Below are 22,022 nucleotides of genomic sequence, written 5' to 3' on the forward strand. Positions count from 1 at the left end.
CACAGGCCCCGGGCACTGCGGGATCGCCCCAGGCCTCTATCGGTCTGCGACGAAGCGTGTTCCTGGGGTGGCCTCTAGTTATTACGTGGTAAACTCCAGCACGAACCGCAGTCCCAGTCCGGCTAAGCGGCCTTGCTTGGAATCTTCCCCGACTTCTTCAAGGGTCTCAGCTTGAGGACCCTCTAGAGGATGGGGCGGAGGTCGCAACCCAGGATTCTGTCCGGACGTGGCTCTCAAGGCTTCACAGATACTGTCCAGAAGCACACCTTCCCGGACAAGCGTTTTACTGAACGCCTTATAACACACGTTGTCCCTTCCCCTCTGACGTTGTTAAGGTTTCGGCTCAGTGTCATAAGGTGCCCTCCAGTCTCTGGACTGGCGGCTAGATCAGTAGTAGCAGTGGCTGGCGGGTCCACGCTCAAGAATGCCACGGACAGACAGATAGAACTCCTAATGGGATCCATCTATGAAGCCATAGGCGCGTCCGTTGCCCCGGCCTTTGCAGGGGTGGGCACTCCAGGCTATCTCAGCTGCTCTGTCTCAGATCAATGCGGTCATCCTGTGCTCCACAATTAGCGTCTTTGACGTCTCAGGCGAGGGTATTTTCATCCTCCGCCGGGCACAGAGAACTTTTCTGCATGGCGGTCCAGGTCAGGGGAGTGGTCCTCACATGTCCAAGACCGATGTAGGAGACATTCTGTCTTACGGTCACAGGATAGAGCTCAGTTCTCGTCCTCCGACTCGTTGCTTCACAGCATCTCCGTCCCCCGAGCGAGCCGATGTACGTTTCCAGGCGGTGAACACTCCGAAGGCAGGAGGAGTTGCGATCCTCGTTCCCCTTCAAGAACGTAGTCGCGGCTTTTTACTCCAGCTTGTTCGTGGTACCAGATAGGACGGATCACTCCGCCCCGTTCTGGACTTCACACTGCTCAACGGACAGAGAACCTGACGGTTCCGGATGGAATCTCTCCGCTTGCCATCGCCTTTGATGGCCCAAGGAGGCTTCCTAGCATCAATCGACATCAGGGATGCTTATCTCCACGTGCCGATTGTACCAGAATATCAGCGCTTCCTGCGCTTCGCCATAGGGAACGAACACCTTCAGTTCGTGGCACTAACTTTCGGCCTGGTGACAGCCCTACGGGCCTTCACCAAGGTCATGACAACGGTGGTAGCGGTCCTACTCTCTCAGGCAATCTGCTGGTCAAGGCCCCCTCTCGGGTGGCATGCCAACACAGCCTGAACATTGCTCTAGAGACTCTCCAGAGATTCGGGTGGTTCATCAATTTTTCCTAAAGTCAAAATTGACACCGGCCCAATCACTGACATATCTCGGCATGGAGTTTCATACTCTCTCAGCGATAGTGAAGCTTCCGCTGGACAAACAGCGTTCACTACAGACAGGGGTGCAATCGTTCCTTCGAGCCCAGTCACACCCTTTGAGGCGCCTCATGCACTTCCTAGAGAAGTTGGTGGCAGCAATAGAGGCAGCTCCGTTTGCGCAGATTCATCTGCGCCCACTTTAATGGGACTTTCTCCGCAAATGGGACAGCAAATCGACGTCCCTCGACAAGAACGTTGCTCCTTCTCGGGCAGCCATGGCCTCCCTTCAGTGGTGGCTTCTTCCCACTCTTGTCGAAGGAAAAATCCTTCCTGCCCACATCCTGGGCTGTGGTCACGGCGGACGCGAGTCTGTCAGGGAGTCTTCCTCCGCCACAGGGCTCAGGGTACATGGACTCAGCAGAGTCCTCCCTTCAGATCAATGTTCTGGAGATAAGGGCAGTGTTCTAGCCCTAAAAGCGTTCCAGCCATGGCTAGAAGGCAGGCAGATCCGAATTCAGTCGGACAACTCCACAGCGGTGGCATACATCAACCACCAAGGCGGCACAAGCAGTCGGCAAGCCTTCCAGCAAGTCCGGCGGATTCTGCTGTGGGTGGAAGCCACAGCCTCCACCATCTCCGCAGTTCACATCCCGGGCGTAGAAAACTGGGAAGCAGACTTTCTCAGTCGCCAGGGCATGGACGCAGGGGAATGGTCTCTTCGACCGGACGTGTTTCAAGAGATTTGTTGCCGCTGGGGGAAGCCGGACGTCGACCTATTGGCGTCCCGGCACAACAACAAGGTCTCGGCATTCATGGCACGTTCTCAAGATCACAGAGCTCTGGCGGCAGACGCATTAGTTCAGGATTGGTCGCAGTTTCCACTGCCTCACGTATTCCTCCTCTGGCAGTGCTGCCCAGAGTGTTACGCAGGATCAGATCCGACTGCCACCGCGCCATCCTCGTCGCTCCAGACTGGCCGAGGAGGTCGTGGTACCCGGATCTGTGGCATCTCACGGTAGGCCAACCGTGGACACTACCAGACCGGCCAGACTTGCTGTCTCAAGGGCCGTTTTTTCCATCTGAATTCTGCGGCCCTCAACCGGACTGCGTAGCCATTGAGTCCTGGATCCTAGCGTCTTCAGGGTTATCTCAAGAGGCCATTGCCACTATGAGACAGGCCAGGAAACCAACGTCCGCCAAGATCTACCACAGGACGTGGAGGATATTCTTATCCTGGTGCTCTGATCAGGGTTTTACTCTCTGGCCATTCGCCTTGCCCACTTTCTGTCCTTCCTTCAATCCGGAATGGAAAAGGGGTTGTCTCTCGGTTCCCTTAAGGGACAAGTTTCGGCGCTTTCTGTGTTTTTTTTTTTTTTTTTTTCAAAAGCGTCTAGCCAGACTCCCTCAGGTACGCACGTTCCTGCAGGGGGTTTGCCACATAGTACCTCCTTACAAGCGTCGGCTAGAACCCTGGGATCGGAACAGGGTGATACCGGCTCTTCAGAAACCACCCTTCGAGCCAATGAGGGATATTCTCTTACACGCCTTTCGCAGAAGGTGGTCTTCCTAGTGGCAGTCACGTCACTCCGCAGCGTGTCTGACATAGCAGCGCTGTCATGCAAAGTCCCCCTTCCTGGTGTTTCACCAGGACAAGCTGGTTCTGCGTTCGGTTCTGGAATTTCTCCCGAAGGTGGTATCCTCTGTTCATCTCAATCAGGATATCTTCTTACCTTCTTTTTGTTCTCATCCGGTTCACCAACGTGAAAAGGATTTGCACTTGTTAGATCTGGTGAGAGCACTCAGACTCTACATTTCTCGTACGGCGCCCCTGCGCCGCTCGGATGCGCTCTTTGTCCTTGTCGCTGGCCAGCGTAAAGGGTCGCAAGCTCCCAAGTCAACTTGGCTCGGTGGATCAAGGAACCAATTCTTGAAGCCTACCGTTCTGCTGGGCTTCCGGTTCCTTCAAGGCTGAAGGCCCATTCTCCCAGAGCCGTGGGTGCGTCCTGGGCGTTGCTGCACCAGGCTACGGCTCAGCAGGTGTGTCAGGCGACTACCTGGTTGAGTCTGCACACTTTCACGGAGCACTATCTAGTGCATACCTACGCTCGGCAGATGCCAGCTTAGGTAGGCGAGTCCTTCAGGCGGCGGTTGCCCACCTGTAGGAAGGAGCCGTTTTACGGCTCTTTTACCGAGGTATTCTTTTACCCACCCAGGGACTGCTTTTGGACGTCCCAATTGTCTGGGTCTCCCAATGGAGCGACAAAGAAGGGAATTTTGTTTACTTACCGTAAATTCCTTTTCTTCTAGCTCCAATTGGGAGACCCAGCACCCGCCCCTGTTCCCTTCGGGCTGTTATTTCTTTGTGTACACATGTTGTTCAGATTGAATTGTTCTTGGTCATGGTTTCAGTTCTCCGAACATCCTTCGGATTGAATTTACCTTAGACCAATTTATAAGTTTCCTCCTTCCTGCTTTTGCACCAAAACTGAGGAGCCCGTGATGCACGGGAGGGTGTATAGCAGAGGGGAGGGGTTTACACTTTTTAGTGTAATACTTTGTGTGGCCTCCGGAGGCAGTAGCTATACACCCAATTGTCTGGGTCTCCCAATTGGAGCTAGAAGAAAAGGAATTTACGGTAAGTAAACAAAATTCCCTTTTATATTTATATATATATATATATATATATATATATATATATATATTTTCCAGCAGAGGGTTTATTTCCCATGATTCATTGGCATAAATAGTGGGACACTTTTTTTTTTTTTTTTTTTTTTAATAAAGGAAAACCAGTTCCCAAAATCTCACCATGCAGAATAATGGCAGATTTCTAGACTGTTCCTATCCAGTCTGACCTCAGAGACCGATAAGCTTTACCCACAAATGCAATTGTTTTTGGGTTTTTTATGTGTTTTCTTTAAGCTGAAGAATAGGAAAACTGGAACTTCTACCAGATATCACATTGGCGTAGCCTATCAGTGGGAAAACTCCTTTAAAGGGGACCTGTCACTTGTCATAAATATGTAATTTTTTTTGTATCCGGTGTAAACGCCGCTGTTCTCCTGAATCCGGCGATGTTTTTCTTTTGTTCCTGCGTCTCTCCGTTCATGAGATATGGACCCCTGTTTCTTGCATATAAAGTTAGTCTTGTTAGCCAACTGGGCGTGGTCACCACAAAGATGTCTAGTAGGAGCTGGTGACCACACCCACTTGGCTGAGAAGACTTGATTAATACACAGGGAAGAGGAGGCCATATCTTGGGAACGGAGTGGCTCAGGAACAAAAGGGAAACATCGCCAGATTCAGGAGAACAGCGGCGTTTATACCAGATGTAAAGATTACATTTATGATGGGAAGTGTTAAGATTTTTTTTTTAATGTGAATATTACCTTTTGCGTGTTTTTTCTTATGCATTTGCAACTAAATTGCAAACCCATCAGAGAATTTGGAAACCCTTTCCTGCGCTAGAGCTGGAGACTCGTCCTGTTGGAACCTTGTATTCACGTTCACAGTTACAGGCTCCTCATTCATTTGCTCAGTGCCCGGGTTCTGCCGCCTTCCCTGCCAGGCTCGCTCAAGTCACGTGATCATCTCCCACCAGTGATCACAGCCACGTGACCACCCGCAGCGCACGACCTCCACGGACCGGGAACAGGCGGTTATAGGATTCTCTGGTCCTTATTAGCTCAGGATCTGATCTCCGCCGATAATCCCATGTACATAATCTGTGGCGGACATCAGCGCAGATTAGCGGCTCGGATTTAGTGCAGTGCGCTACCTGGGACAGATGTGTAACAGGATTTACATTCTGCACACGGTCACCCAGTAATTGCTAATTCTGATAATTAAAGGGGTTGGGGATATTATAGGGGCTCTAAGCCAGGGAAGGAAAGATACAAATGGATGTTGTGCATTTTCCTGCAGCGAACACGGGGTTATTTTCCTGTTGATCTTCTCCATGAAACCTACTAAAATTAACCCCTTCATGACTAGCCGATTTTTTTTATTTTTTTTTCGCTTTCAGTAGTTTTTTATTTTTTCGCCATTCTTCTTCCGAGAGACGTAACGTTTTTATTTTTCAGTCAATCTGGTCATGTGAGGGCTCATTTTTTTGCAGCACGAGCTGTACTTTTATATGAAACCATGAGTTTTACCATACAGTGTACTTTGAAAACAGCAAAAAAAAAATTCCAAATGCAGAAAAATTGCTGAAAAAAGTGTGATTGCATAATTGTTTTTGAGATATTCTACTCAGTGTACTCATATGGTAAAACTGATGTGATGGATGAGGTCGGTGCGAGTTCGTAGACATCAAACATGTATGGGCTTACTTTTATCTAAGGGGTTAAAAAAAAAAAATCAGAAGTTTGTTCGAAAAAAGTGGAGTACGTTTTGCGCCATTTTCCGCAACCCGTAGCGTTCTGATTTTTCGGGATCTATGGCTCAGTGACGGCTTATTTTTTTTGCGTCTCGAGCTGACGTTTGTAATACCATTTTTTGCATAGGTACTACGTTTGATCGCCTGTTATTGCATTTAGCGCAATATTTGTGGTGACCAAAAAACGTAATTTTGGCGTTTGGAATTTTTTTTGCCATTTACCGATCAGATTAATTGAATAGATTGGGCATTCCTGAACGCAGCGTTACCAAATGTTTGTTTTTTTTTTTTTGTTTTTGTTTTTTTTTTAATTTTTTTAACCCTTTAATTTTCAGTGGGCCAAAAGGGGGGGTGATTTGAACTTTTAGGTGTGGTGTGGTTTTTTTTTTTTTTTTTTTTTTTTTTTTTTTTATACTAGATCCCCTAGAAGACTATAAGGATCAGCAGTCTGATCGCTCACACTTTTCTCCGAATCAGATCTTGACAGCGCCATTTTAAGGGGATAGAAGGCACGGGTGGATAGCGATTCCACTCATGCCTAGCAGGCACACGTCACCTGTATAAATTAGCTGACGTGCGCGGATCCTTTCATGCAGCCCGCAGCAGCAGGTGGGGATTAACACTATGGACCCCAAGACGTAGTTAAACTTTACTGCCCATGGTCGTTAAGGGGTTAAGCAGAGAAATATATAGGAACAGTATAGTGGAAAATTGATGATCCTTAGATTTCTACTGCAGATTTGCCCTGATGGAACGTGGCTCGTCTGTGTGTGGCTGCCGTGGTGTCCTGGTGATTCCAGTGCAGAAACTAACCAAGAATTGCCTTGTGAATATTCACTTTTTTCCAAGTCATAGATTAAAAATCTTCCACGTGATTCTCTATTGTAAATAACCAGATGCAGAATTCAGCGCAGAAAATAAGTCGGAATCTGTGCAAAGAAATATCCGCTGCGTGAGCGAATTACACTAGTTCTCAATTCAAAAACCTCTCGCGTTTTTCAAGTGGAAACCCGTTCAGGACGTACTTTATTTATTTATTTATTTATTTATTTATTTATTTATTTATTTTTTTATTTTTTTTCCCACCAGAAGTTTTTTTTTTTTTGTTTTGTTTTTTTTTAAAACTTGAAGCCAGAAGTCAAAAAACATTCAAAAGACTAAAGATCTGACCAGAAAATGTGGTTTATGGACCGTCGTGCATACTTTGTCATAGCCAGATTATTTCTGAGGGGACACAGTGATGATTTGTGGGGTCTCTGCACCGGGATGGTGACCAATCCAAACTGCTAGCAGAAGTCTTCTGAAACTGGAGGAGACGTTAGTGGCTCAGACGAGAGGATACTGTATTTTTCGTTTTATAAGACGCACCCCAAATTTAGAGAGGGAGAAAAAAAAATAAAATAAAAATGGGGTCCGTCTTATACTTTGGTGTTGTCTTACCAGAGGGGGGCAGCAGTGGTGGTGAAGCGGGGTCACAGGAGGCAGAGGTTGTGCTGGCAGCTGCTGTGGGTCAGTGGTGAAAGCGGTGGGGCAGCGGCGGCAGGTCAGTGGTGGACCAGGCCGGTGCGTTGAGTGTCCCAGGCTGTCCGCGGTCTGGGTTTAAATGATGGCGCCTGGAGCGACGCATGCGCAGATGGGGCTCTCATCCAAGGGCTCCATCTGCGCACGTGCTGACTCCTGGCGCCATCATTTTGAAACTGGGACACCTGCCGCACAGCCGCCCGCCCGCACAGAGTGGCAGCGGGCCTCCAGGACAGAAGAGAGGCAGCCGGCACAGACAGGCACCCAGCTGCCCGCACGCAGCCCCCCCTCCCTGTAAGCTATATTCGGATTTTAAGACGCACCCCTCATTTTCCTCCCACATTTTTGGGAGGAAAAGTGCGTCTTATAATCCGAAAAATACGGTAATTGGCCATTGTTGGTTAAAACGCTCATTCCTGATTACCAACGTGTCTACATCAGCCGATAATCATGCGACAGACCATGCACATTAGTTTTTTGTTTATGCCACCGTCAAAGTCCCCAGTATTGAGGAGCTGACTGGGGTTTCCGGAGCCTCTGCAGACGCGTTGCTGCTGGCGGGGTGGAGGGGATGCAGAGGAGTAATTGCACGGGCCGTCACCGCTGATTATCTCTTCTCAGGATCCCGTCTTGTTAATTTTCCGTGGAGCAGTGTCATGCGATTAAAAGCTGCTTCCTCGGTAATGATGACACACGCGACCTCGGCGCTGCGCCGGTGTGAATGAGCGTGTATCGGCAGCAGGAGTCTGCGTGCTCTCTGGGGAGATCGTCTGTGCAGCGCGCAGGTTCTATCACAGTCCCAGGCTTGTGTCAGCGCCGGGGAAATATCCACAAGGGACAAAACTTCAGAGACTGACATTTTCAGACTCGATTGTGTATAAAGGAAGCCTGGCGGTGGCTCGGTACATTTTAACCCTTTGGTGCTCGCAGTGGAAGGTACGGCTATCTGCGTCCGTCCAGAAATGAGCTGCGCTGCTGATTTGTGCACATTTTTATAGCTGACAAGTCCCAAAAGAGAGCGTTGTAAAAAAAAGCGAAAAAGAAGCAGTGAAGTCCAAAAAGAAGGAAAAACACTCCATTCTTCAATCCCCGACTGACCTACTGCAGATGCTCCGATAACTCTGCCGGTCTGTGCTTGCAATCTGCCACTAATTGCATTCACTTCTATGGGAGCTGACCTGCAAGTACCCAAGAAAGGCCACATGTCCGTCCCATTCATCCCACCCAAAAATCATCCAATTTGATAAGGAAATGGGGAAAGTTGTCTTTGTGCCAACCGTTCTTCACCTCCTCGAAGTCAATCTTTCTAACCTATAGTGATGGCATCTGCATTGGCTTTAGAGGGGGGTTGATGGGTGGTCCCCTCCACAGATGAGCCCCATCCCATTGTCTATGGACCCAGGGTTAAGCCATGGACACTGTGACCATTGACCCTTAAAGACCTGCTTGTTTCAATGCAACCTGCAGAACTACCACTCCCATCATGCCCTCACAACCGTTGAGTTCTTCGGGATCTGCGGGCACAGTGGTTCTTAGATCTTTTGCAGATTGCTGGGCAAAGTACGCCGCTGTATGACTGACAGCACCAGCTACATTGTGGCACTGCAGCGCTGAACGTCGCTCTCTCGATTGCTGCACCGCCGCTGGCCGGATCACAAGAGAAGAGTGCGTTCCAGGGATCGGGTCCACTTCAGACCACCGCTTACAAGCTCAATTGTAAATGGCTTGTAAGCACTGCTCATGTTCAACCACCTGCAATAGACCGCAGCAGTGGCCAGTAATAAACAAAACAAGCTGGACACCATTCCATGTAAGATAAATCCCTCCGTATAGAGCGGATAGGATTGGGGGTTTTTTATAAGCAGTTTGCTATTTTACCCTTCTAAGAACACGGAGTAGTCCTTTTTTTAAAGGAGCAGTAACCCACAGTTCTCAGTCTATTGTGTATAGCTGACGCTTGTAAAAATAAAATATTTATTCTTTCAGTTTGGAGTGGGGGGGGGGGGGGGGTGTGACGTGGTCTTCTGTACACCCTGGAGGTGCTGGTGGGATTGTCATTATATCGCATCCGGTGAAGGAGACGCCTGTCACTGCTTTGTAAACTTGTATTGACATCCGCTGATTGCCGGCCTCGTATTGTGAGTTTCACGATCCTATTGATCCATCTGTATGATGTCTTGATGGCTTATCTGTCAGCGCCACGTTGCCTGCAACCCCTGCGTCTTAAGCCACCAATGCAAGACAGATGGGCTTCACCCCGGCCGGGGATCGCTGCGTTACTCCGCGCTGCTCTTGGAGGGATTATCCGCCGTATTACTCCGCCTGTGCACTTAGCGGAAACCTCATCACTAAGTCACCGTCAGTAAATTCACAGCTTTGTCTGTGCAGCGTCAGGGTTTCTATAGTCTGACAACTTTCCTAGACCCGATCCGCCTGGTTGCTGTTGCCAGATTTGCATTTTAGAAAAGCTTTGTGTCGATCAGTCTGGCAGCCATATTGGATGTTGAAATATGGTAAATCTGCAGGGGTTTCTGTACATAGTCTGTCTGTTAGGAAAACTTCTGATCACTTGTCTTCCTGCTGCTAATAACCCCGACGATCTGTAGGGAATATAACAGCACCCCCGCAGGGCTAAGGCAGAATTACACAAAGTATGTAATATGTAGACAGGTGAGTCCTCCAAAGGGGGCAGATTACGGGGGCGGCACGGTGGCTCAGTGGTTAGCACTGCAGTCTGGTGGTGGCTCAGTGGTTAGCACTGCAGTCTGGTGGCTCAGTGGTTAGCACTGCAGTCTGGTGGTGGCTCAGTGGTTAGCACTGCAGTCTTGCAGCGCTGGGGTCCTGGGTTCAAATCCCACCAAGGACACAATCTGCAAGGAGTTTGTATGTTCTCCCCGTGTTTGCGTGGGTTTCCTCCGGGTTCTCCGGTTTCCTCCCACACACCAAAAACATACAGATAGGGACTCTAGATTGTGAGCCCCAATGGGGACAGTGTTACCAATGTATGTAAAGCGCTGTGGAATTAATAGCACTATATAAATGAATAAAATTATTAATAATAATATAATATTATTACACTCTGAGGCTAAAAAGTGTATGGGAGTTGTATTAAGCACCTCTGACTATTTCCTATATACACCCTGTACTGATTGTACTCAGCCTATCTCTGTATTTTCCCTCCAGCGTGTCTTCAATGTGCTGTATCCCATGCCTGCCGACCAGAGGAGACACGTCAGCATCAATTCTGCCCGTTGGCTACCGGAGCCTGGCCTGGGATTAGCTTACGGTACCAATAAGGGGGATCTGGTGATCTGTCGACCGGAGTAAGTACTGCACAGTCCCTGTGGGGTTTGGGAGCTCTTTGGTGCCTTTATTCTGATTGATTTTATGTGCATAATCTGGTTTAAAGATCTTCCTTCATCCTGAACAATTGGTTATATCATGCGGTTCCACCCCTTTAACACTCCTCCGATATTGCTGTTACTGGAAATCTGTATTCAGATCGGGGTCCATATGTAAACAATTGGGGGGACACATTTTTGTTCATTTTCTCATCTAAATGTCAAGGGATTATCCCAACCCTTATATCCAGTACCTTACTATCTGCTCTGTGAGTGGGTGGTACTTCATCATGAGTATTTTACCAGGACTATAGGTGCTGTGACCTACTTTCCCTTCACTTCCCAGCATGTAGTGTTTCTGCCATTTTCCACTGGCTTGCCTGCTTGGTACTGAAAGCATGCCTTGCTGTTATGCTGGTGTGCAGTTTGACAGGAGAGCAAGAACAGAGAGACTTAGACTTGTCAGCAATCCAAAACATGGTTCATATGTGTACAAGATCAAAACTACTGTCCGTACATGAATGCAGTACCAGAACCTCCATCAGCACATGTATGCTGTGCCAGAACCTTCATCAGTACATAAACCCTGCACCATAACCACTGACAGTACATGAATGTTGCACCATAATCACTGTCAGCATATGAATGCAGGTCCAGAACCTCCATCAGAACATGAATGCAGCACCATAACCACTGACAGTACATAAATGCCGCCCCATGACCACTGTCAGTATATGAATGCAATGCCATAACCACTGTCAGTACATGAATGCCCCACCATAACCACTGTCCGTATGAGTGCAGGCCCAGAACCTCCATCAGAACATGAGCGCAGCACCATAACCACTGACAGTACATAAATGCCGCCCCATGACCACTGTCAGTATATGAATGCAATGCCATAACCACTGTCAGTACATGAATGCAGAGCCAGGACCACTGTCAATATATGAATAAATCACCAACCTTAGTACAGCGACGACCTATTATAATCCGGTCAGCCCCAGGTACAATTGTATCACATGAACCTTCATCTGATAGTATGCCTAAAGAGATACTGTGAGTTAAGTCCTTGTCAGATCAGGAACCATGGTACTGATGAGACTAAGGAAAAATCACAAATAAACAGTTACATCCAGGGTCTTATAGGTGACCTATTCCCAACATTGTGAAAGTATCATTATACTGCCCCATAAATAAAAAGCTCTCCCATACGGTCTCCTTGAATAAATAATTGCTGTGCTTCCTGCACAAAATATTCCCCTTCACTGCCTTCTTCATAATATCCTTCCCACACTGCCCCAATGATGAAGTGCGGGCAATAGTAAGCGCTATCTCCGCAGCAGTGTGATGAGGTTAGAGTGCTGATCTTGTCATGCTGCGGCACGTCGGGCCCGGAGGTGACGGAAGCTCCTCTGCCCCAGTCCCGCCACCACAATGCTCAAATGTATTTGCTTCTGAAAGTTTTGAACATAGGGTGAAGGGAGTGAAGTCTCCTGGATAGGTCCGTGGCCCGCAGTAAACCATTTTGCGGGCTGTATGTTGTGCAGGCCTGATTTTAAAGTAAAAAAAAATTAAATGATCGTTTTGGAAAAAGGTAGAAGTCGATGTAGTTCGGCCATTTATCATGCACTTGTGTCTTTACATCATGCACATTAAGAAGCGGAGACCCCCACCTCATCACATTGATGTCTGCCCCTCAATATTGTCCCCCGCTCCCCCATGTCCAAACAATGCGCCGTCAGTTCGGATTGTGCATGCCGCGGATATTGGCAGTTTCTCCGGGGGCATCATACTGACTCCTCAGGGGACCGGCCGCAGCCGCGCTACTAATGAGCCGCATATGTCGGTTTAGCGTTACGTCGTTTGTGTGATTTCCTCTCAATCAAGTTCCATCATTTTGGCACCATTAGCTTATCGCTTCCTGCGGGTATTGATCCGCCGATCAATAGCTCTGATTAACAAGAACCTTTCACATACAATTGTTGTGTTCCCCCATGTGGCTTCCAGGGACGTCATCACAAGCACCGAGCAGAAAGCAATGCATGGGTGGAGGTGCCGTATATTGGGGAGGGAGGGGGGGGGCTACTAGGAATATCCCAATCCCTGTGCTTGTAGTGACACTGCACCGCCTGCTGTATACACTGGGGACAAGCCTGGTGCCAGGTTTTCCCCTCTTATTCACCCCCTGTTGCTCACTAGCCATGCAGTCCTGTGTGGAGGGGAGATGTGCACAGATTTTGCTAGTTGAGAAACCCCCTTTGCTTACACCCTATTGGGGCGATAATAGGAGGGATCCTCTGTTCTGTATATTGCAGATCGGATACTGTCGGCTTCCCTTGCTCTGGAGGACTCCTCACATCCATTGATGTGATTTGATCTGTGTAATACTGCCTTTTCCCTGTAGAGGCGCCACAGAGGATATCAGCACTTACAACTGGTCATCAGGGATCCTAGTAGAGCAGTTCAGATCTGCTTATTGTTAAGGAAGCCTTCTCAATAAATAGTCTCCTTTAAAGGGATGCAGCCAAATAGTACGGGGCGACCTCTGGTGACGCCCCATCACGGTCTCCTCTACGTTTCAGATTCCCCCCCCCCCCCCCCATTAATGATCGCATCTCCAACTCAGAACCCCATTAATATTCCCCACTTGTAGAAGCCGTGTATACAAAGCTTGGAGGGTTTCCCAGATCTTCACAGGGGATCACTCACCAGTGGAACCAAAATGGTGTAAAATAATGGGAATTTAGAGTCCTCTGTATGTTCCCTGTGAAACCATACTCTCTCCAGGCTGGGAGGCAGCTTGCTTTAGCAGCAACCTTTCCCCTTTCCCCCTTTGGCTTTTCTGACATGGAGACCTGGCCACATAACGGACCCTGATATGTTAAATGCTGAGCGGCTCCTGTAGGTAAAGATGGAGTGGATGACTGGGTAGAAGAGCGACTTTGCTGATGATTAGAGGTGGCCAAATGCAGATCTTCATTTCTAGGTTTACCGTCCCTTTAAGCAGCGAGGCACAGATTTTTTTTTTTTTTAAGCGGATCACCGTTCTTTTCTTAATTGCATTTCAATGAGAATCTGCGGAGATTTCAGACATAATTGTATCTTGATCACTTGTGGAAGACTAAGACTTTGCCAAAAAAAAAAAATAAATCGCGCTCTGTAATCACGGCCGTCTCCGGCATCGGGGCCATCGCCTAGCAACCTGCCGAGAATACAACGCCTCGTCGTAGCGAGAATACGGGTATTGTCAGCGCGTGCTCCGCCGCCAGCCATCAGCCCCGTGCAGGACACAGGGATTGTATGGCCGGGCCTGACGTCTGGCTCCACCGGCACATCCCTGATCTCCAACCTGTGGCCAAACTACAACTCCCAGGGCATGATGGGAATTGTAGTTATTGAAACCACTTGAGAGCGAATGGATGGAGATCACTGGTAGATTATGCATGAAAATACGGTCAAGAATTAAAGGTCTCTTAATGTGAAAACCGCTCTTTACCTTAGTCTATGCTGCAATATGTCGCCTTGAAGTCCCAGCTGTAAGGCCCGAGGCTGCACCACTGACGCGGAGGACGTTCCCCTCTCTATATGTGGAGACCTCTCTGTATTCGGAACGCGGCTCTACACAAGGTGTCAGTGGTGCAGTCTCCGGCTGGGCCTCAATATTAAAATCCTGTGTATTTTTAACTTTGTTCTTTTATGTCTTTTTGCTGTTTTCAGGGCATTTGACAATGTGTGTGACCAGTTTTGGGAGCAAATGAATGAAGCGATTCTCCAGCATAACACTACCCGAACCACTGAGAGACCTGGGTAAGGACCTGCACCGTGATGACCGCGGCCGCATTCACACAGTCGGGGTCGGATGAGGATTTAGGCACCGATCCTGCACCTAAATCCTCAACATCCACTGCAAGTCAAGGGGGGCAATGTACCCGAATGGCAGGTACTGATCCACTGTCACAACCACTGAGGCCTCAGATTTCTGCTGCAGAACCTCTTGTGAATACACTTTGGATAGGCAAATCCTGAACTTGAGGACATACCCATTAAGATTGGCATCTAGGGGTTTGCACGGTTCCCCTGCCTCCTGCTTGCTGCCGCAGCGCGCTCTCATAGAATGGCGGGAGCGCTGTCATGGTTGAACCGCTGGCCTGACTCTGCGCGCTCAAGCAGGGGCAGCTTTGGCGATCCTATAACGCCTTCTACCAGCACATGCTCCTTACCTAGGTTACCAGCCATTCTGACATTGCAGAGGTGGCCAGTAACCTTGGCAACGAGCTGTAAACGTTAAACCCTCCTGTTTTTGAGATTAGGTCAATTATAAAGTTTCTTGCTTTTTCCAGCACTTTACAATCTTGCGCATTTAACAAAGTGCAAAAAGTCCTTTTAAATCCAGATTGAAAATAAATGGTCCTAATTTAAAAAAAAAAAAATGTAGTGACATGGGACTGCATCGGAGCTGCAGACCTGGAACCAGACAGAAGACCAGTTTGCAAAGTTGCCTAGTTTTCTTTCATAGTGCCCTGAACCGTCCCTTTTAATACCACCCGCGCACTGGTCGGGCATGGCAAGATGATAGGGGTCTAATGAGGAGTTTGCTTACATGTCCCCCCTCCCCCCCCCCTCCATGTTTCCGAATTAGGACCAGTCGTGCCTCCTGGAGATCAGATCGAGAAATGGGTCTAATGAATGCCATTGGCCTCCAGCCTCGAAATCCTAGCACCTCCGTGACATCACAGGGCACGCAGACCCCCGCCCCTCAGCTACAGAATGCAGAGACCCAAACCGAGCGAGAGGTACCGGAGACCAGGCCGCCTGCGCCAAGCGCTGAAGGTAAGAGAACACTTCCTGGAAATGTTGCTACTGGCTGGCTTGGTGAGATGCAGATAACGCCGGGCTGGCGTATGGAGCCTGGTCAGGGCACAACCTATTCTCTAAGAACAGCCACCACACCCAATTATTGATCGCCACAAGGCAGGATCCTAAGTTCTGAACTTTTGTGTGTGATCTGGAGGATTACAGGCCGGTCAGCCCCAATATCCACAGGATGGGCCATATGAAAGATGGCTGACCCGGAGCTCGCGACACTGACTGCAGAGGGCGATGCTCCATTCACTTCTATGGGAACTTCTAGAATTGCGGCAAACCTCTATGGGAGATGCCTGGTGGTCATCGTCCGTGACTTGCGGTTATTTTTACAATATGGTATCAACTCTAACTATAATGCCCCCTAGCCCTGCGTCCCCGTGCCCTCCATTCAGCATGTATACATGTAGTGCAGCTTTTGACTCATTCCGCTTATTGGCTTTTCTCTTTTTTTTTTTTTTTTTCCCCTAGCCGGTTCTAGTAACGAGCATGCGGCACAGTCTGGCGGCACTTCTGAGGAGCCGAGAACTGCAGTGGAGTCCCAAGAGGGAGGTCTGGAGTCTGCCGACGGGTCGGGCTCAGGTAGGACGAGTGGGAAGAGACCCCTATAATCAGTGCTGTAAATCTAGTGATTGAGCCGACCTGTCATGTGGCCAGAGCAGATGCATCCGTTCTGCTAAATTGTGTTCCACTTTAAAAAAAAAAAAAAAAAAAACATTCTGGAGCATCTTAAAAATTGTACATTGTTTTACTCTGTTATTCCTCCTGGAAATGTATGTGTAAGATTACATGTGGGCGTTACAACTCCTCCTGTCAATGGTGTGTTTCCCTCACTACACGTTATGTACGACACATCCAGTGATGATGGGAGTGATCGGACCCCGTCATTGAGGCAGTTTTGGTCCCCAATCAATAACATCTGTAAAAATGCACCTAGTACTCTCCCTCGCTCTAGGGCCTGCTCCGCGCCGCTGCTCCAGTCTGTGTATGGGCTACAGCTTAGTGATTGGCTGCAGCGGTGACCTGTGATGTCACCACTGCAGCCAAAACACAGACACTGATGCAGCTGCGGGGAGGCGGCGCTGGACTCTGGGAGGGGGCGAGTGCCACCTCTGTACGATGTGATCACTTTTCTAAAAGGGGAGAAGCCTTTTAAAGGTTATTGGTCTTCAGCAGAGATGGCCGGTAACCTTGGCAATGAGCAATAAACAGTAGAAATAATATTTTAAAGGGGTTTTCCACTTTTAGAAAAGTCTGAGGCAAGGAGGCTCTTGCATGCTCTTTGCTATACAGCCTGTGAGCGCTGCTCTGAATACAGCCTGTGAGCGCTGCTCTGAAGCTTCGGGCCCCTGCATTCCTCCGATGCTGCATAGGAGCGCACAGACCAGTGGAGCTAATATGCTGCTAGCCTGGACTGTCAATCAGGAGCACACCGCTCCCTTCTGAAAACAGTAGATGCAACAAACTAACTTATTCATATATTTCCAGGAGGAATAACAGAGGATCGGCACACTGCAGAGTTTTAAGAACAGATGCTCCAGGATTATTTTATGGGTAATGCAGATATTTACTAGGAGAGGTGGTGGATCCTTTTTTTTGCTAAGTTTTCAGCGTTTTTCTTTTTATGACATTCTGGGGAGCGCGGGTTACGTCCTATACGTGGCTCTTACTGCTCCGAGCGTCACAGCTTGGTGATTAATCTGCAGTAGCGATGGCTGCACATATTGGAGTATTGGAAAGCCATATTGGCCGTCACCCAGCTTTTCCTAGAAACACTGACTAATCTGATGTTTAGGCCTCGTGTAGATGCGTCCACAGCTCCCAGCGTCACCGCAGGCCTAATGACCCCAACTAATGGCATCATATCTCCCTATGGCGCTGTTAGCCTTCAGAGTAGGAGGAGAAAGAGGGGTTAATCCCGCGCAATCCGCCAAATGAGATGTAGAAATGTTGATAAATTTTTTATTCCATAGGTCTACGCGTTTCGAGGTGTAAAAACCTCTTCCTCAGGACCAGAATATCAACGAGGAAGAGGTTTTTACACCTCGAAACGTGTAGACCTATGGAATAAAAGGTTGATAAATGAATCTTTTATTCCATAGGTCTATGCGTTTCGAGGTGTAAAAACCTCTTCCTCAGGACCAGAATATCAAACTTATGTTTGTTGATATTCTGGTCCTGAGGAAGAGGTTTTTACATCTCGAAACGCGTAGACCTATGGAATAAAAGATTAATTTATCAACATTTGTACATCTTATTTGGCGGATTGCGCAGGATTAACCCCTCTTTCTCCTCCTACTCTGAAGACATGTCCACGTGGGGCATTATCTCATGCTATCTTTGGTGGTTGTGACCCTTCACAACCACAATTGGTGAGTGTATTATTTTATATACTAACCTGTTGCTTATCTGGTAAAACCCTATTAGCGCTTCTGTTTTTTTAGCTATATTATGGCACTGTTAGTTCAGTCCATTAGACCCGTGGTACAGCTGGGACTTGTGGCTCTGAAGCGGATCTCTCCGCTGAATATGGTACCCTATGTAATGACTGCATATTACCGCCACAAGGGGCATCCTATTAGTCGCCAAAGTGGTATTTTAGATAATGGGAATACAGACCTGTAGCCGGGCATAGGGGACACATATTCAGGTTTAAGGGGCGCAGCTGGAGACGCACACTTCAGCATTGGACGTTAGCGGTACCGATGCATTACATCCCCACACACCTGGCGAGACACGTGCACTTGGGATCATGCGAGCGTCTCGGGGGTATGTGGGGTCGTAACGTCATCTGTATCGCTCGCCTCGGACGCAGAAGTGAGCAGCACCAGACAACCCCTTTAATAGATCCACTTCATGTAGACGCACCCACATTAGTCTGATGCTGCCTGGTGAAAGCCTGTCCTTATTTTGGACTCTGTTCACATCCGTGTTGGGGTTTCTGTGCCAATGGGAGCCAAAACTCATTGCTGGATCCATCGCACGACAGACCCCAGTGGCCCTTGAAGGACCCGATTATAATAAAGGGGGTCGAATTGTTGCTGCCAAGGTGTCGGGAAATAGCGCTGCGTGCAGAACTATCTTTCCCGTGGAGGCTCCGTGGCGGATGTGAGCAGAGCCCCCCGACTTCTCCCCAATCCTGTTCCACTTTGCCTTCAGAATATAACCTCTTATACCGGCACTTTTTATGCTTTTCTCTCTATTACGCTGCAGCCCTTCTAATCCCTCACAATGTGCCCCTTCATGTCCGACAGGAGAGGGTCAGGAGGACGCTCTGAGCAGAATCCAGCGACTTATGGCAGAAGGAGGGATGACTGCCGTGGTCCAAAGGGAGCAGAGCACCACTATGGCATCCATGGGAGGCTTCGGCAATAATATCATCGTGAGCCACCGAATCCACCGTAGCTCGCAAACCTCCACCCACCCCGCTTCCCGCAACGCAGCCCCCCACTCTCCACAACCCTCCACCTCTAGAGAAACTGTAGAAGAGCTGGAACGACATCTTTCTCCCCAACAGCTAAGTCGGCCTCCCGTGCCGCTAACCAACAACAATGCTGAAGACCTTGGCATGCAGCCTTCCGGCAGCGGCATCCTTCCTGGCGTGGAGAGGTAGAGACGTGGCCATGCCAACCTGGTACTGCTGTAAGGACCAGCTGATCCCCACCTCCTGGTCACGGTGGGGACTTTCAAGCTGTGGACTATGGTGCTATAGACTTGGAGAGCTGACCCTTTGGAGGGGGTTGCAGAGTTTTGGGAAGTGTAACATTGCAGCCGGCCTTTCTCACACTGCCCCTTTTCTCTTTCCCCCCCTAATCTTTGTTTTTTTGACTTATCAGGGTGCAGCGGTCTCCCTGACGCCCCTTTTTATGAAAGGTTCCCAGTCTTGTACTCTTCGCTTTGCTCCCTTGGAGATAAAACTTCAGGAAGAGTAGAAGTTCCTTGTTTTTAGGTTTTTTTTTGGTTTTTTTTCCAAAGGTTGATTGATTATGGCAGGGGATCTAGCACTAATCTCTCCCCCCTGTCACCTGCGAGGAGCTGCTATGAGACTGTTACTGCCCTCCTTGCCTTGACTGAGGTCCAAGGAGGGGTGCATGCACTACAGGGAAGGCGGGGGCCTGAAATTAGCCTCCCCCCATACCAGGCATGTGTGTCGGGGTGCCCTGCACCTCTTCTGATGCAGCCAGGTCTACAGGTCCTGCTGACGATCGTGTCACCGCATTCAGTAAGGACATTCAAGTCATTTTCTTGCCGTGGTCACAAGCCCCATAATCGGCCCTGTTCCTGTGCCGGTTTCTATGGGTTGCCAAATAGGTTCGCACCGATGCTGCGATCAGACTTCTCGCTTCTTTTGTTGTTTTTGTTGTTTCTTTTGCATACGTACGTGACCTGTGTATTCCGCGTGGGTCCACACCAGCCCCCTTTTTGTACCCTATCAGTCTGCAATGTGTGTCGGATGATATTGTATGACGTGTAGCCCACCGCCCCATGCTCAACCGCCCCCCCCCCCACCCCCACTGCGCCTTGTTTTAGTTCTGTCAGCCTACATCTCCCTTGCCAAAGGCCAGTAGCGCAGCTCTTTAGTTTACCCTTTCCTTGCCGTTGACCAGGGACGCGCGCCATTTCAGGTTAATGGCGGCGGACGCAGTAGCTCCCCCCCCCCCCCCCCCCTCGCCCTCATTTTTCGGACACTTCATGCAGACGCTTACACCCACTAGCGCACTCTTGACAGGCACGAGTCTTCTGAGCTCCAAATAGATGTTGACAGTATTAAACGTGAATGTTACAGAAGGGGCCGGGTTTCATATTAAAGCTCTTGCATGAGAAATACTAATGCAGACATTTGAGCTTTTTGCATTAAGATGATGAATCGCCCCCTTCTTTTTGTTTTTAATTTATGCAGCCTCCAAATCCTAATTTTTACTGTATGTAATGGGCCCATAGGGTGCTACCCGGATGCACACATCCAGATGACTGTCAGTAGGGACCGCTGTCGCCTGAGGCCGTCTCTTTCCAGCCAGTAGAGGCGGCTTCCAGCACAGTGAACCCTACTGATCAGTGCCCACACATGACATATTACCGCTAACCAGTGCTCCCATGATGACACATTACGTCGCTCCCGTGGCTTTATTTAACCCTCCTGCCATAGCATTGCCCCCAGTAATTGCTTCATTGCGCTTTAGGTCCTGGTGTATCATTAATCTCAGCGGCAGAGCATTGCCCCACGTACGGCGGCTTCAGTACCCGGTCAGAACTGCAGAGCATCACTCCAGTGCCCCCGCTGTAACATTATAAGAATTCCCGAGCTCAGCCGCTCCGGTAATCTGTAATGCTTGGTTGGTTTTGCTTTTCTGTGTAACACTTTTTTTTTTTTTTTATTATTATTTTTCGCGGTGCTGTGCAAAAGCATCATTCCAATAACCCATTGTGACCCTTAGGGCATGACTCAATTCATGTAACAGTTGTTGAATCTGCAGAGCATTGCGCCAGTAAACCCTGTGACACCAACAGAACTTTGTGTTTTGAGTGTTTTTTCTTTTTAGGATTCAGTTGTAGAAAAGGGAGGGCAATATTTGAATTGCAAATATCCAAAATCGGCGCTCAACAGGTTAATGAGAGTGGTAGCGTTGCGGCTCGTCACTTGTCACCCTTGCGCCATTACATGCCCAGACGCCTGGTTTTAATTGGCTTCCCGTTCCAGCCTTCTGACGGAGTTACTCTCATCATCTTTGGCCCACGAGATACCGGCTCGTTTGCTGGCCTGTTGAGCCTCGGTAATTGGTCTCCACAGAGACATCTGGCAGAATGAGGGCGACGGATACAGGCGGCCGATACCCGCGCCACAACAACTCGCTGCCTTTCATTTGGGAAGGTTTACAAGAGAGCGCTTCATCCCTCCTGCCGGTGACCATAAAGCCCAACTATCCTGCGACAAGTCCTGTTATACCCCCGAGGCTCCCCCGATCACATGGAGTGCGCCTTCTAATTTAATTACTGCCCCCTGGTATAAGATGCGCTCTGATCAGGTTTCCCGTTCACACGGAGAAGACACGGTCCGATATAAGTCGGCATCAATGAAAATAGGACGGAATTTAGACATTAAATTTAAAGGAACGCACTCGCTTATATCAGCAATCTTCAGTATAAAAGCTCACTGTCGCTTTAAAATAAAAAATATCCACAGGACTGGAATGTAACAAATCAAAGCGGATCTGAAGAAGACGCCTGATTTTACAACACGTTGTGCAATTAAACTTTGTGAACCCCATCCCCGGTCTCAGCACCGCTATTGTTTATTGCGATCCTAATCTCGCTAACAATGGTTCTTTAGAAGAGAGCGTGCGTTTTTAACGCCTTCTACCCCAAGCATCCTGTACCATAGATTTAGGAAAACATGGCTGCTTCATTCCAGGACTGGGCCGTGTCTGTGCCTGTAAATTGAAGGAACTGGGCCTGTGCTGCAATACCACACACAACCTGAAGAGTGAGGTGGCACTGTTATTTTATTTTATTTATTTATTTATTTATAATGACCTTTTAACAAAAAAAAAAATCAAAATCACTAAAAGTTCTTGTTACTCTGAGAATTATAGCAT

At 48.6% G+C, this 22,022-nt stretch overlaps 1 protein-coding gene across 1 annotated transcript in view; it reads left to right on the forward strand.

Annotated features, from left to right (window-relative positions):
* Positions 1-20,939, forward strand: part of AMBRA1 (autophagy and beclin 1 regulator 1) — a 78,759-nt gene extending 57,820 nt beyond the window's left edge. The window contains 5 exon segments of the mRNA XM_075326523.1: positions 10,406-10,545; positions 14,284-14,373; positions 15,206-15,396; positions 15,901-16,011; positions 18,684-20,939. Coding sequence (XP_075182638.1) covers positions 10,406-10,545; positions 14,284-14,373; positions 15,206-15,396; positions 15,901-16,011; positions 18,684-19,042 — 891 coding nt within the window. The 3' untranslated portion in view covers positions 19,043-20,939.
* Positions 20,940-22,022: the final 1,083 nt, after the last annotated feature.

The sequence above is a fragment of the Anomaloglossus baeobatrachus genome, chromosome 10 (genome assembly GCF_048569485.1).
Source record: "Anomaloglossus baeobatrachus isolate aAnoBae1 chromosome 10, aAnoBae1.hap1, whole genome shotgun sequence".
Classification (NCBI taxonomy): domain Eukaryota; kingdom Metazoa; phylum Chordata; class Amphibia; order Anura; family Aromobatidae; genus Anomaloglossus; species Anomaloglossus baeobatrachus.